We start from the raw sequence: 17,082 nt of genomic DNA, 5'->3' as shown, positions 1-17,082 counted from the left end.
ACTTTTTTTCATTTTTTGATGATGTCCTTAAGCCTAAAACTTTGTATCTTTGTCGTTGCTATATAAAATACACTGACCAGCTAAGTTTCTCCAGCATTGTGTTTTTATTTTATTGTACTAATAACAACTGGATGTCTCCAGCACTCAATTGTCATAAAAAGCTGGTACAAGTTTTAAAATCAACATCAAGGCATATCTTTGCAATGATACCTTCCCCTCACCACTTTTGAGAGTGGTTTGTGATGGGAAATAAATTAAATGTTGATCAAAATCATATGATTTTAATTTTTATATTGGTTTCAGAAATCCACTGTCAAAAGAGTCTATGAACATGTAGTTTGCAGTTTTCCAGAGTTTGCAAAGCTGAGTAAAGAAGCTGTTTTTGCAACCATTTCTGATCCCAAGTACAGTGGAAAAATGAAGGTAAGAATCAGGGTAAATGTTGAAGAAATAAACAAAATTATTATAATTTTGAAAATACAAATATTTGTAAGTTTCAATTTGTATATTTTGATGTAAAAATGCTTCATGGAAATTAAAACAACCTGAAATTAAAAAGTGGAATAAGGAAGATTTGAGATGGTAATCAGTGAAATACAGTGCCCTCCATAATGTTTGGGACAAAAACCCTTTTTTCTTTATTTGCTGCTGTGCTCCACAGTTTTAAATTTGTAATCAAACAATTCTCATGTAATTAAAGTGCAAATTCCTGATTTTTATTCAAGATTACTTTAATACATTTCAGTTTGCTGTTTTTATAGTACTTTTTATATATAGTCCTCTCATTTCAGGGCATCATAATGTTTTGAACATTTGGCTTCATAGGGGTTTGTGAATACTTGGGTATGTTTAATTGCTTAACCAGTGCAGGTATGAGAGAGCAAGACTTGCATCTAAGTTTTTGATCACCTTTGGAGTCTGTAGTTGTATTTTCCTATGAGGACCAGAGTTATGCCACTGAAAGTCAAAGAATTCAGTATGAGATTGAAAAACAAGAATAAAACAATAAGAGACATTGCCCAAACCTTAGTATTACCAAAATCAACAGTTTGGAACATCATTAAGAAGAAAGAATGTACTGATGAGCTCAGTAATCGCAAAGAAACAGGTATTCCAAGAAAGACCTCCACTGTTGATGACAAAAGAATTCTCAACATAATGAAGAAAGATCTCCAAACATAAGTCCGACAGATCAGAAACACTCTTTAGGAGGCAGACGTGGATATGTCAATGACTAATGTTACGAGCCCAGAGGACCCATAAACCCAGCAGCAATAGATATTCACCAAGACAAATGGTTACTTAAACAAAAGTTGTCTTTAATTAATTTTAAACATGAAAACAGAATCAAACTTTAACTTATCACTATTGACTTACTTAACCTAACTTAACCCCCTTCTAATTCTAAGCCCACATGTGTGTAATGTGTGTGTAAGTTCAGAAAAGTTCTTTGGTTCACAGTCCAATCTCACTTCTCATTCCTCCAAGTTCACTGGTTGCAGGCAACTCTTATACTGTGCACAGAATCTAACATTTATAAAGTTCAGTTCAGAAAAGTTATTTGGTTCACAGTCCAATCTCACTTCTCATTCCTCCAAGTTCACTGGTTGCAGGCAACTCTTATACTGTGCACAGAATCTAACATTTATAAAGTTCACCAGGTTTGGTGCTTGAAAGGTAAATGGTTACTGCTCAGGAAGGTTCTTGTTGGTTTTCAGAGAGAAATTTGTTGTTCCAGGACATCAACAACTGATGTACTTCCATCAGCCACTCCAGTGTCTTGCTGACAAAACTTGCCCCTTCATGGTTCTCCAGATGATAACCTCTTTCTTTCAGGTCACCACAGAGTTCCTGTTTGTTTTTCTTATTCCAAGTGAAACATTAGACAACCAGTCCTCTCCTCTTGCATGAACCACAAGGAGTTTGACCAGACCATCTTCTAAACAGGCTTGCCAGCTTGTTGTGTTCCAGTCCCAGCTACTTCTGCTGGCAAGTGATCTGTGTGTCTCCTGTGTGTCTCCTGTGTGTCTCCTGTGTGTCTCCTGTGTGTCTCCTGTGTGTCTCCTGTGTGTCTCCTGTGTGTCTCCTGTGTGTCTCCTGTGTGTCTCCTGTGTGTCTCCTGTGTGTCTCCTGTGTGTCTCCTGTGTGTCTCCTGTGTGTCTCCTGTGTGTCTCCTGTGTGTCTCCTGTGTGTCTCCTGTGTGTCTCCTGTCTGTCTCCTGTCTGTCTCCTGTCTGTCTCCTGTCTGTCTCCTGTCTGTCTCCTGTCTGTCTCCTGTCTGTCTCCTGTCTGTCTCCTGTCTGTCTCTCTCTCTCCCTCACAGAGAAAGTCTGTTTGACTCTCTCTGCCTGCAAAACCACATGACCCTCCTACAACAGTAAGCTTTCCTCCAGGCAGCAGTAGCTCCAGCATGCTCTTTCATCTGTTGCCTTTTGCAAACAATAATCTATTAGTGAAGTCTCTTGAGCACTCTTAAAAACTCTTGCAACAGCTGTGTAGCCAATACGTCTACCATGGGGCAGAGCTCCAGTATTTTAAATAAGATCTGTTTTAAAGTGTTTGTATGTGACCAACTCTAACAAACCTTTCCCAATTTATCTCCCAAAAACATTTTTATATATATCTATATACTCTATCACACTAATGTCTGCAGAAAACTTAATAAACTTTGATTTGACAATACGTGAGATCAATAACAGGGACCAACCATTTCAATTCTGCACCACACTCCCTTGCTGACATGTCTGTCCATGGTCTCGTATACTGTCAAACTAAGGCCACAGGAACAACTAATATTCCATATGAGCACTCTCCAAACAGATGGCATTAACATTGACTTCTCTTGTTTCTGCTAGCTTACTCCCTGTTCTTCTCTCTTCCCAATCCCTCTGTCTTCTTTCTTCAAGCTCACCACCCCTTTCCCTCTCCATTCATAGAGCCATCCCCCCTCCCCTTGTTTGCTGGTGTTCTTCCCTCTCTTATTCACCTATTACCTCCTGTTTGTAGGATTGTGCTCCTCCCCCGCCTCTTCACTGTGCACCATTTTCTTTGGGCAACTGTCTACGTTTTGCTCATACTTTGTCGAAGGACTCAAGCCCAAAATGTTGGTTACATATAATTATCTTTGCTGGAAAAGTTCACTGTTTGACCTGCTGAGTTTCTCCAGCATTGTGTTTTACTAGTATAAATGCATGCTGTACAAATAATATATCTTAAAATATTTCAAAAAATTGAGAATGATTTGTATAACACAGCTTAAAATGTCATACTATATCATTATCTTTGCATAACTTTAACATCAGTGAGTGCTTCTATCTGTCTCTCAACACACCACATTTCACTGATCAGTGAAAGAGGAAAAATCTTGTCAATTAAGAGAGCTGAATATATGATTTTGTGAAAATTTTAGAGAGTTGATGGAGGGGGTCCTATAGAGGTAATGCATTTAGATTTCCAAAAAGGCATCCCCAAGGTATCATAAGAAAGGCTAGTTTTGAGACCGGATGTACATAACTATTGTAGTCTCTTTACTTTTAAAATTTGCTTCCTACTCCAGGAGTTGGTTTTTGGCCCAAACCATTGCTTAGTACTTCTATTAATAACCTGACGGAGAATAACAAAATAAATGATTTTCAAGTTTGCCTCTGATTTTAAATAAAAAGGTTGAAAGGCCATGTGGTGAAGAGGACATTGTAATTCTACAACACAATATGGATAGTTTGGTGGAAGTATGTAAGATAATGCATTTCCATAGGTGGAATCAGAAGCCAGATTATTATCTAAATAGAGAGATAATGTGAGAGAGGAGGAATTTGGATGGTTTTTGCATGAATCACAAAAAGTTAACAGAAGTTAGGGTTAAATGTCTGTTCATCTCCACTTCCACAGCAAAATGAGTCAAGGTTGATGCATGAGTGATGATCTTTAGAACATTTTCAGACATTATATTTTAAAAGTTTTTAAAGTCTCATGACTTCTCATGGCAAACTGGTTTAGGAAGTGTGGTTATTTTATATTTTAAGAGCATAATTGCATTTTTAGGACAACATCTTGACCTTGATCTAAATATGCTCTTGCTGAAAGTTTAGCTACAGGATGAAAATACTCAAAGAAAGTAATGGCAATGGAAAGGCAAGACTAATGAAGTCTTAGTTTATCCCTGCCCTAGTTTAGAAAATTTTTTGAATTTTTTTTCAAACTTTATCAGTAATTTTGAGGGTCAAATTAGACCATGCTACTTAATTGCTTTTCTCAAGAAGGGGATATATTACTGACTTCACCTCAGAAGTGAATTTTAGCTTTTACTCATTGATAGCAAGAAGGGCCATTTTGATGAAAGGCACCTGCTAATAATATCCACATGACCATATATTTTGTGAAATTAATGTGTTGGCTAGCTCCCACTCAATTCCTTCTCTTCCATCCTAGGTATTATAACAAAATCAATTTTCTTCCAGTCTTCTTGGTTTCCAACTTCTGCATGTACTCCCAGTCAAAGCAAATCCACAGTCCATTACATATTTCTTTGGAATTCCACATTTCTTTCATAGTCCAATGTTGCTCATTTCTGCTACACTATCATGAATCTCAGTGCAGATTCTCCACTCACTGTTAGATATGAAGGAAAAATGAGAGGGAGAGAGACCAATTCTGAGGGGGAGGAAAGTGAAAAAGGAATAGCTGTTATCAAAAACAAATAGAATGGCATTCTTGGAGGAATAGATTGTGTTCAATTATAGGCACATCACCCCCCCCCCCCCCCCCCGGTTGCTTTGCACTTATTGTGTCCTGATACCACTAATCATGGGATTTGGTCTTCTAACAGAATTTAATCTTGCAAACAATGGCATGGTAGATGCCATTGAATTGCAAAAAGATTTAGCCATGGGCATAATGTTTTTTTAACAGTTCTTTCTCCTGGACACACAGTACCAAATGTGAAAAATTTCAAAGAGAAGCTTTCAGCTTTAACCCTGGGTATTTTGGCCAAAAAGTTCATAATGTCACAACTTTTGACGAGTTCTATCATAGTATAAATGCTTGGTTTTTCTCCTCTTGTATAAATCACAGAAGATTAGCACTCCTGTACCAAGCAATCAAGAAGAGAAATTGAATGTTGGCTTTAATTACAAGGGTGTGGGAATGGAGTACAAGAGTAAAAAGAAGTCTTCCTACAATTCCAAAGAGCTTTAGCAGGAGCATATATGAAGCAGTGCATATTTGCTCTTATCAAGGAAAGATGTGCTTGCCTTCAAGGTTCTGTAAACTGACAATTGGGTCTATACCTTCTAGATTTCAAAGGAATGAAAAGTGAGTTTTTTGAAGCATTTGAGATTCTGACAGGACTTGATGATGTAAATCCAGGGAGCATGTTTCCCCTGGCAGGCATGCATAGCCAAAGGGCATTGTCCCAGGACAAGGGATCAATCATTTAAAACTGAAATGAGGAAGAAATACTTCTCTGAGGATTGCAACTACCGGTATTTGGAATTTTCTGCCCCAGAGGACTATAGATGTTGAATTGTGAAGTATATTTCACACTGAAATCTTTTGACTAAAGTTATGGGGGTCAGTAAAGAAAACAACATTGATGCACTGATCACATGGGCTTTCTCATATCTTGGTTTTCTATTTTTATTCTTAAGTGTGCATGAATACCAATTATTGGCCTTTTAATATACCCTGCATTTTAGAATGTTTGGCATGTCATTTTTGAGTGTATTATTAGGTTATTTGTCTGAAGAGGGATGGTGGTTACAAGTAAGACAATTGATGTGGCTTTTAGTTTTGTTGTTCCCTGGTAATTGGATCCATTCTCTTTCCAGGTTTGATGCAAGGAACTGTAACACTATTTATCCCCACACCAGCCTAAGTGTGTGCTAAGCCAGTATACTGTTCACACTAAGACGTCTTTTACTCTGTGCTAGGAATGCTAAGAGTTATTGTTTGAAGTGTCCTCCCCTTTATTGGGATTTATTTTTACTCAGATTGCATCAATTATTGTCTTTACTCTTTGACCATCTGATGGACATCTTGAATTGAAGTTTAACTGGAAAAAGTAGCATTTTGCACTTTTTATCTCTAAGCCACCAAATGATCACCCGTGGATTTAATTGTCAGAGTAAGGATAAAGATACATCATGAAATAAATATTTTTTAAAAACTTTAAATCTTGTGCATTCCAAGTATAGCAGACTGGAAATTATTTATATGTTAGGTTAGTGATTACATTCATTTTTATTGCTGGTTCTGCTTGTCTAAATGCACGCAGCTTGTTGTTATATTTTCAAGCAGTAAATTTTAACCTGTAGCTAAGTTGATATTTATGGGCAGATTGCAGCTTAGCTGCAAACATTGAAATACACATCAGTAGTTGTAATATTTTATTACTGAATGAATGAAAGCACTGGCCATGATGCAGAAACTTCTTCATTTCCCCTTGGTGCATTTGGTCTTATGCGTAGTCCATTCAGTCTGGCATTGCCAGATGTGGATATGCTTCCTTTGAAAATAACAGTCCAGCCTTTGTATACAAGGCACCAGTTATTTGCTTCCCCAAGCCATGGAACATCTTGCAAATCAGATTATTGGCAGATCCACATCTGTACACATTCAGGGAAGCCAAGGCCTACTGTAAACAGAGCAACACAAGAGCACTCCCTGGGCAACTAACTGATTATTTAGAGAAGAGAGTTCCAAGAAGATATTGAACAAAATTCTTGCTAAATGAATATTCAGATAAGACCAGCTCTGTGCAGACCCATTCTAATGCATTTTTTGATTACTTTTTCAGTGAATGGTTTTATTGAACTCCTAATATATTCCTGAATTCTCTGTGGAAACTTGCAGTGTGGGCTTAAAGCAAAATGTGTGTTTATATTAAAAAAAAAGCTTTCAAAACCATTAGAAATAGGTGCAGAATTAAGACATTCAGTCCATCAAGTCTGCTCTGCCATTCACATCATGGCTGATTTCATACTTCCTTTCAGACCCATTCTCCTGTCTTCTCCCCATAACTTTGATGGAACTAATCAAGAACCTACCAACCCTTAGTTTAAATACACCCAATGTCATGGCCTCCTCAGCAATCTGCGGCAATGATTTCACCACCCTCTGGCTGAAGAAATTTCTCTTCATCTCTGTTTCAAAAGGATGTCTTTTTATTCTGAGGCTTTGTCCTCAGCTTCTCAACTCTCCCACTACTCCATCTTCTCCATGTACACTCTATTCAGCCCTTTCAATATTCAGTAGGGTTCAATGAGATGCCCCTCATTGATCTTAACTCCAGCGAGTACAGACCCAGAGCCATCAAATGCACCTCATATGTTAACCCTCTCACCCCAGGATCATTCTCATGAACCTCCTCTGGACCTGCTCCAATACCAGCACATCCTTGCTTCCTTATTGGGCCCAAAACAGCCCAAAATGTTTCAAATATGGTCTAATTGACACTTCAGCATTACATCTTTGCTTTTGTATTCAAATCCTCTTGAAATGAAAATGCTAACATTGCATTTGCCTTCCTTATTATCGATTCATCCTGCAAGGTAACTTTTAGGGAATCTTACACTTGGATTCCCAAGGTCCTGTGGACCTTAGCTTTCTGTCTTTATTCTTTCCGACAAAGTATACTTCCATATGCTGCATTTCATCTGTCACTTTTGTGCCTATTTTCCCAACTGTCTAAGACCCCCTGCAGACTCAGTTTTCTCAACACTGCCTGCCCCTCCACCCATCTACGTATCATCCGCAAGTTTGGCTGCAAAGCCATCATTTCCATCATCTCAATCATTTACCTACAATGTGAAAAGTCACGGACCAAACAAAAACCCCTGCAGAACACCACCAGTAATCGGCCAGCCTGAAGAGGCCCCCTTTATTTTCACTTTTTGCTTTCTGCAAGTCGACCAACATTCTAGCCATAACAGTACCTTTCATGTAGTACTCCTATCTTATTTAGCAGTCTTATACTTCATCAAGGCCTTCTTAAAAACTTTTATCGTTTCCAGAAGTGAGCATCCATCCCCTTGACATAAGTAGGCCGAATGTGTTTCAATTTACCTAAGCTGTCTGTTTCCTGCAGTTTTGTTTTGTCCTCTGCAATTTTACTGTACAGCTGACAGGATATGGACTTTATACTTATTGAGGCTTCACTGATCCATATGTTTTGGGCTTGCTCTAGTTTAGAAAATTTTTTGAATTTTTTTTCAAACTTTATCAGTAATTTTGAAGGTCAAATTAGACCATGCTCCTTAATTGCTTTTCTCAAGAAGGGGATGTATTACTGACTTCACCTCAGAAGCGAATTTTAGCTTTCACTCATTGATAGCAAGAAAGGCCATTTTGATGAAATGGAAAGACAGCTCTCCACCTAACAATGGTTATAGGATGTTATGTTCTTCCTAAGTTTAAAAAAAAATCAGATATAGTGTTAAAATGTTAAAGAAGTAAAGTGGAATTTTTACAAGTCGTGTGGCCCATTCATGGATGACGACCATAATTTAAAGAATGAAGGTGTTTGGATCCTCCTGAAAAGCATTGTCTGGTTTCAGAATATCATATTTCATTTCCTATGTATAATTAGATATGCAAGTTAACCTTGTTTTGAGGGAGGGGTTTTATTAAGGGGGGGGGGTGGTTTCCTTTTCTTTGTTTATTTTTCTTTTGAGATATTTTGACAAAAGGGGTTTGATTAAGAATGGTGTACCCAATTTATTCTATATATCATTAAGGCACTATTTGGGAAGCACATTATATCTGTTTGTAGTTCAGCCCATGTATTGGATCAATATGTGTGTATGTTTTTTTTTAATTAATAAAGATATTTTATAAAGAAAGGCAGGATATGGACTTTAATACATAATGTCAGTTCTGCAAAATGGTTTGATTAGCTTGAATGAAAACTGGGTGTAGTGGATTGTTCTACCCTTAGTTCTTTGGTAAATTGCAGCAGAGAAGGAATAATTCAGCCCAACCAGTCTGTATTGATGTTTATAGTTTTGATCCTAATGTCTTTTCTAATATCTTGTCGCTTTCCTTTCCATTTCTATTAAACTGTCTGTCTATTTTAGCTTTTTATTGTTGACCCAGCCTTGGGTCTTTTTGGTGGTCATATTCACTAAATATGATTTTTAATTTGCTTTGAACTGGAACCTGTAAGGCTCTTGAGTTCTCTTAGCACTAACACTCCATTCAGAGGTTAGTTACTACATTAAAAAAAAATTGTGCCAAACTCCCATGTTTTATATTTTATCTGCCACTTTTCTACCCATTCCACCTTCTTATCCTTGGTGGGCCTTAATTCTTGTGTGATATTTTTTTCTGTAGCTAGTTTTCAAATCTCTTTGCTACCCCTCCCCCAAGTTTCATGTCCATTAATCTTCTGTATAGCGTGAATTGTGATACCTTGTCAAAAGCTTTCTGAAAGTCCAAATTAAATACAGTTTCCTCATCCATCATTTCTGTCACCTTTTTAACAAAAGCCCTTGGATTAAAAAAATAGCCTGAAACTTGTGGCATAGTTCTAACCTGAGGGGAAGGACTTGTCTGAAAACTCCAGAAATTATATCAGACAAACTAAAATGAAGGTTGACAATTCTAATTCAAAAAGGTCAGATAATTATCTGTGGCTTGAATGAGCTTGAACAATTAAACTCGATGATCAAAAATGATAACTTAGAAAGGGAAATTTGGTTTTGATGTGAAATTACACATAACCAAAATAAAAGAAAAACTATGACTAAAAAGGGAGACTTTGTTTATTACAAGGCACCCAGCCCTGAACAAGCAAATCAACCAAAGAAAGTCCATGGTTTATCTGAATCCAGGACAAGAAGCCATTTCAATGGAAGCTGATACTAAGCCAGAGATCTAACTGGCTTATATTCTCACATATTTGTTGTTAGTGAGTATAAAACATTTCCTGTGACCTTTCCTTCAATGCTGATCAGCCCTGGCAAATACAGGTCAAGTATTTGCGATCAGAAGACTAGGATCCAAAATGAGCTGGAAAATCAAGAAAAATCTAAGTTAAAATATGAACAAGCGACCACAGTGAAGTGTATTATGTCCTTCTCCTCTGCTTAGAATAATTAAACCCTCCTTAAATTACAATCTAATATGCAAGGACATCAAGTTAGTCGTCCAAAATACATTTCAGAAACTAAAGTTGACTTTGGTTTTGAATGTAGATTCCAGCTTATAAATCTGCTTCAATTTCTCTGGAAAATTTAGTTATTTTTGTTGGAATTATAAGCAATTTTTTTTTTTGTAAAATTATCTTGGCAATCTCTCAAATTAAAATAAGCAAAGATTAATCTATAGGAATGAGAGCAAATACCAAAATGCTGTCTATCTAAATTCCTAGAGCAGCCAGACAGTAAACAAGTTACTGATCTGATTTTAGCAAAAAGGATCATTCGTACAGTGGCACACTGCAGTATAGAATGACTTTAAGAAATAAAATTTAATTGAGGAGTGAATTTTTTGTGGGGCTCACTCTCATTGCGTGTCACCCTAAAATTAAGGATTAGTCAAGGTTATGTAAAAGCACACTTCAATTTAACAATGATTTATCACAAGTTCTAATAATTTTTTTGCAGAAACCATAATTGGATCTATCAAAAGTAATATTTATATTAGAAACTTGGCAAGTAAGCATCTCACCTGTCACTGGTATTGTGTCAAACCAAATAGTGGATTTGTGGTACTTTTCCAATCACATCTCCAATATTCCTCTTAACTATTTTTGGCTGACCATTGGACACGATAATTGCTGCTAGAACTCAGTCTGCTGAGCTTCATCTCTTCTTCAGATGCTTAAGGCTAGATAGACGGGCTTTTTTTAAAAAAACCTTGGAGCATATGAATGTGTTAATCAAGGACTGACTTAGTTTGAGGAAAATAAAAATGAAGATGAAGCAAATGTTTTTTAAGCAAGATGCTTAAATAACTAGTAATGGAGGCTTTCACAGCCTTGCAACCATCATGGGTACTGATGTCATTGGCTTCCGAGCAGTGAAGAACATTTTAGTCACCCTTCACAAATGCTATTCTTTTTCCACTTCCTCTACCAGCATGTGCTGAACCTTGAATGGCACCATTTTATCAGGTGTCTGTTTTCAGTGTCTGTTCTGTAACTTCTTGATGATTTTTTTTTTTCATTCCATCATTCTAATTTCCCCACAACATAGAATGTTTAAGATGTTATCTGCTTTCAGGTTCTTCAACATCTTTTGGAGCACTGTAGAAGAAACAAGGACAAAATTCTACTCTTCTCCTTCTCCACCAAGGTTTGTAACCATGCTAAAATATGGTTTGCTAAAAAAATCAGTCAGAATATTTTTGAGTATGCAGGATGAAAAAGCCTGATTTGATTCATGTACAAATGTCCTATTTAGGAATTAATGTGCATTTTTGGCAAGAAAAGATTTTAAAATGATTACTTAGTGGGATCTCCCCTCCCACTGATTGAAAACTCTTTTCATTCCACAATTATGGGGAGTATCAACAACTGGGCTGGTGATTTATGAAAAATAAACTGTGGAGTGGATTCTGAGAGGTTAATTTGGCATGGTTTATTTTTTTCACTGACTGAATATTCTGCCAAATATGGCATAGCTACTAAAATTCCTTAAGAAAGCCTTTGGAGATTAATTACCATATTGGCAAGCCATTGAATGCAGCTTTGAGGAGTGATGTTGGGTGGATTAAAGAAATGGCTGTGTTCAAATTATTTTCTGAAATATAAATAATTGACAAAACTGCTTGCAATCCTCTATGCTACCCTTGGTGCCTGCCACTAAAAGGCTGGTAAATGTAACATTGAGTTGCATTATGCTTTTGATAGGTTAGATTTATTTGATCAAATTTGATTTTGTGATTAGAGGAAGAAAGGAAAATGTGGATTAGTTTAGAAAATTATATTCCTTTGGCACCTGTTGTCAATTGAAAATGTTCCACTTAACGGTGTAAAATATTCCATTTAATAGGTACCCACAAGTGCTAATTAAATAGAGGGGAGTCGGAAAGGCAAAAAATACGTAATGCTTGATCATGAGCCACCATCTTCAAATTCCCATTTAAGTGAAGGATGTCCGGATAAGCAGTAGTATAAATGAAGCATTTCTCTTTTGACCTTTAGGCCATATCACTTGGAATTTGAGTCTGCTTCTGAACTGCTGTTTACACTTAACATCAAATTTGGCATGTGGTGGCAGGAGTTCAATCTCTTTGGTTCCGGTGTTTGGTTTCCGACCTTTGCTCTTTGGGATTCTGAAGAGCAGACTTTTTCTGATGTTTGAGCTCATCACCTATGTGGAGCAGAGTGAGCTAAAGCTAGGCTTCGTGAGACAAACACTGGGTAAGGGCCAGATGAACAACTGTTCCTGATGTGAAGACTAGCATAAGATCTCCAGTTGCCAAGTCATCATATTTAACATCCAGTTTCTAAAAGTAGAATTCCACCCTGCTCTAAGAAGCATAATTGTAGACATGTTGAAAAGTTCAGTCATAGATTCTCTGCTTCTCACTCTTGCAGAGGTCTAATACCATCAGGTAAGCTTTGCAATTCTATGGATGACTATAAGGTACATCAAAACTTATTTAATTTAATTTACTATTTATTAGTAATTGTTGCAGTTCTATTCCTGAAGCCTCAATCTACTTGAAAGCTGCTCAGCAACAGCAAACAATAATGCTTTTCTTGAAGCTATAATTCACTTTCTTCAACATTAGCCTAATAGAGAAAGATTTTCAATTCTGAATCGGTCTGACTTTACCCTACATTTCTTTTGTGGACTGTGCACTCAACCCAGATTGTACATCTCAGTGACTTTGCCAAGTATTGTTGTCTTCACCTTCCATCAGATATTGATGTTGGACCATAGGTGGTTTTCACATATGCTTTGTATAGAGTAACAGGAACACTCCATTTCTATACTTCTGAACCAACCTCAAATACAGAAAACCTGGCTACAGTTCATATTCCCTGGTAGGAATTATGCATCTGGTATCCAGATTGAGACCTTGCGTGTTCCTTCCTACTCACCATTTGGTACCTACATTGCTGTGCTCCCAAGGAAATGAGGCTCTCAAATGTGGTGTGGTTTAAACACAGTTTTTCTATGTGTACACTTGATGCAATCTATATCCTTTAATTTATTAATGGAATGTGGGTTTTGCTGTCAATGCTATCATTTATCCTTGGGTGTCCTTAAGTAAAGGGTCACAAAAATGCTTTAAGCAGTTGGCAAATCGGAAGAGAAAATAAAGCAAATTACTTTTAGCATGCAGAGGGCTGGGGGATTGAAAGGAAAAAGGCACTACCTGTGTGAGGAGGCCAGGTCAAGTGGATTAATGGAATCCAATGATCACACTTTTTCTTTCTATAATGTTGCTAATCATGGAGCATGCAAAATAATAATAATAGGGTTCGATCAAGCTGTGGTAATGGAGAGGGAAATGTTGAGCCCATAATCAACGGATGGATGGATAGATAATTTGGATCAGTTCTCATCGCTGTTTCAAGGGTTTCCACATCATATTTTGGAGTTCCAGGTGATGCATTTGGCATGCTCTTCTACATTTGTGGATAGTTCCCTAGCTTGGCAGACAGTTTATTACACTTTTAAAATAAATGTATTTGTGCAGAAATTGATGGCCCACGCATGTCTAATTTTCAGACGCAAAATTTGAATCTATCCCATTTAATACTTGTTAATCCCAAATTTGTTAATCTCAAGCAAAATGACGAAGAGGACCTCCATATAAAGACAGGATATCAGCTCCAATGCTGTGACCATTCCACTGATGCTGTCGTGAACAGATATTTCTGAAAAAGATTGATGGATGAGATCAACAAGATTTCCCTTGTATTGGTTCTCTCATCTTCTGCCAAAGCTCAGTAAAACAGTTATGTCCCTCTGGACCTGTTATCATGGCCTGTGCTACTGGTTTTTCTTGGTGATCGACTTTGATTCACCCTTGGACCAATCTAATTGCTGCTTCTGCAAAATTTTCATGTGGAGGAATACTGATTCATCTGAAGGAGGGTGGTACAGAGAGAACAAAACAAAATCAATAAAATGCACAAGTAAGAATCACCTGGAACATCACAACTTTTACCACTCAGTCCTTGTGTCTCAGCTTCTGCTTGTAAGCAGAAGTTCTGTCTGGTGGTCTGATTTACCAAAGCCTGGATGTGGGATGGAGTAAGAAGTGATTTTGACCATTGTCGAGGGTACTGGGACTTCTGATGGAGTTTTGGTGGCATGCTCTTGAAGTAGGTTTGGAAAGTGTCTTGTCTTTTTAATCCATTGCGCTAAGATTCTTGATTTGGAATTGGGTGTTCTATTTAAACAGATTTGTGCTTTAATAGTTATTTTATTGCTGCTCCTGTTCACGCTACTGACCTTCGACAGCATCACCAGATCTAGCTCCAACAATGTCAGAAAGTTTGCAAATGATACAACAGCAGTCGGCCTCATCAGCATCAACAATGAGTTGCACTACAGAGAAGAGGTGGAAAATCTCATGAAATGGTGTGAGAATAACAACCTGAGTCTTAATATGGACAAGATAAAGGAGATGATTGTGGATTTCAGGAGGACCAGGAATGACCATTGTCCACTGCATATCAACAACTGTAGTAGGGAGAGAGAGAGAGTGGAGAGCACCAAGTTCCTTGCAGTTCACTTAACTAGTGACTTATCGTGGACACTCAACATTTCCTCACTCGTCAGAAAGGCACAGCAGCAACTACACTTCCTGAAAAGACTGAAGTGGGCAAGGCTATCAGCCACCAATATGTCAACCTTCTATAGGAGCTCTTTCGTGAGCATCCTGTCTGGCTGCATCACAGTGTGGTATGCTTGCTGCAGAGAAATGGAACAGAGGTTAATCCACAGGACCATAAGAGTAGCAGAGAGGATCACTGGAGTCTCCCTCCCCTCCTCCGCCCCTCCCCTCCTCCGCCCCTCCCCTCCTCCGCCCCTCCCCTCCTCCGCCCCTCCCCTCCTCCGCCCCTCCCCTCCTCCGCCCCTCCCCTCCTCCGCCCCTCCCCTCCTCCGCCCCTCCCCTCCTCCGCCCCTCCCCTCCTCCGCCCCTCCCCTCCTCCGCCCCTCCCCTCCTCCGCCCCTCCCCTCCTCCGCCCCTCCCCTCCTCCGCCCCTCCCCTCCTCCGCCCCTCCCCTCCTCCGCCCCTCCCCTCCTCCGCCCCTCCCCTCCTCCGCCCCTCCCCTCCTCCGCCCCTCCCCTCCTCCGCCCCTCCCCTCCTCCGCCCCTCCCCTCCTCCGCCCCTCCCCTCCTCCGCCCCTCCCCTCCTCCGCCCCTCCCCTCCTCCGCCCCTCCCCTCCTCCGCCCCTCCCCTCCTCCGCCCCTCCCCTCCTCCGCCCCTCCCCTCCTCCGCCCCTCCCCTCCTCCGCCCCTCCCCTCCTCCGCCCCTCCCCTCCTCCGCCCCTCCCCTCCTCCGCCCCTCCCCTCCTCCGCCCCTCCCCTCCTCCGCCCCTCCCCTCCTCCGCCCCTCCCCCCCTCCGCCCCTCCCCCCCTCCGCCCCTCCCCCCCTCCGCCCCTCCCCCCCTCCGCCCCTCCCCCCTCCGCCCCTCCCCCCCCCTCCCCCCCTCCCCCCCTCCCCCCTCCGCCCCTCCCCCCCTCCGCCCCTCCCCCCTCCGCCCCTCCCCCCTCCGCCCCTCCCCCCCTCCGCCCCTCCCCCCTCCGCCCCTCCCCTCCTCCGCCCCTCCCCTCCTCCGCCCCTCCCCTCCTCCGCCCCTCCCCTCCTCCGCCCCTCCCCTCCTCCGCCCCTCCCCTCCTCCGCCCCTCCCCTCCTCCGCCCCTCCCCTCCTCCGCCCCTCCCCTCCTCCGCCCCTCCCCTCCTCCGCCCCTCCCCTCCTCCGCCCCTCCCCTCCTCCGCCCCTCCCCTCCTCCGCCCCTCCCCTCCTCCGCCCCTCCCCTCCTCCGCCCCTCCCCTCCTCCGCCCCTCCCCTCCTCCGCCCCTCCCCTCCTCCGCCCCTCCCCTCCTCCGCCCCTCCCCTCCTCCGCCCCTCCCCTCCTCCGCCCCTCCCCTCCTCCGCCCCTCCCCTCCTCCGCCCCTCCCCTCCTCCGCCCCTCCCCTCCTCCGCCCCTCCCCCCCTCCAAATCAAAGTGATCTACCTGGATTGCTGTCTGAGGACGTACAAAATCATTGAGGCCACTTCCACCCTGCATTCAGCATCTTCAGCTGGTCCCATTAGAGAAGCAATACAGGAGTATCAGAGCCAGCACCACCTGGCTGAGGTACAACTTCTTCGCATGTGTATTATTTGTCTATATGTGTGTTCTCGGGTTGTGCGTCTGCATGTTTTGCACCGAGGACCATAGAATGCTGTTTTATCAGATGACAATAAAGTTGACTTGAAAATGATGAAAAGTTGTTTAACTTTTAATTGAAGATAGTTTAATATTACTTCCACTTAATCAATTTCCTTAGAAGTAAATATTTAACATGATGTCTGGACTGAAGTATTTCAGCCTAAATTTAATATAATATTTTTCTTGTTGGACTGGTTGGCCCTTTTTTTCCCCACAATGCTAGAATTAAGTATCAGTTTATATATTTTGTATATTTAAAGTTGTAAACATGTTTCATATTAAATTATTCCCTTTCTTGGTAATTATGTTGCATGGACTTCATTTAGTTCACAATTGATTTGGTTTTTAGAGAATACTGAAAGGATTTTCTTTCTTTTTTAAATAAAATACTATAGTCCTATCTGAAGTTCTGCCTGGGCTACCAGAGTAACACAGAAGATGGTTAACATTTTAGAACATATTTTGAAGCAGCAGGACTGGGTCTCGAGGCTCAGACCAAAACAAATGCATGCTCTGCAAATAATACAGCTGTTTCTTGGAAAGTCTAGTCATGAATCTTGAAAGTTGAAGAACATGACTATGTGGCTAGCCACAATTCAAATACCATCCACATTTGCTGATGACACCACATTTGTCGGCAGAATCACAGACGGCATGGAGAAAGTGTACAGGAATGAGATAGATCAGCTAGTTGAGTGATGTCACAATTTTGCCCTCAATATTGGCACATCTAAGGAACT

General features: G+C 40.6%; 1 protein-coding gene across 10 annotated transcripts in view; it reads left to right on the top strand.

Moving 5' to 3' along the window:
- The window catches only part of ercc6l2 (excision repair cross-complementation group 6-like 2), a 178,816-nt gene that overhangs the window by 30,364 nt on the left and 131,370 nt on the right, over nucleotides 1-17,082 (top strand). For all 10 annotated transcript variants that reach the window (XR_011354668.1, XR_011354664.1, XR_011354660.1 and 7 more), the window contains exons 10-11: nucleotides 304-423; nucleotides 11,219-11,290. Coding sequence is in view for 4 of the 10 variants with exons in the window: in XM_069929289.1 (XP_069785390.1) it covers nucleotides 304-423; nucleotides 11,219-11,290 (192 nt within the window). In the remaining 6 variants the exon portion in view is untranslated. The remainder of the gene's footprint in view (nucleotides 1-303; nucleotides 424-11,218; nucleotides 11,291-17,082) is intronic.

The sequence above is a fragment of the Narcine bancroftii genome, chromosome 1, assembly GCF_036971445.1.
Source record: "Narcine bancroftii isolate sNarBan1 chromosome 1, sNarBan1.hap1, whole genome shotgun sequence".
Lineage (NCBI taxonomy): Eukaryota > Metazoa > Chordata > Chondrichthyes > Torpediniformes > Narcinidae > Narcine > Narcine bancroftii.
The sequence above is the reverse complement of the archived record's forward strand: the minus strand, read 5'-3'. Positions and strand labels throughout refer to the sequence as shown.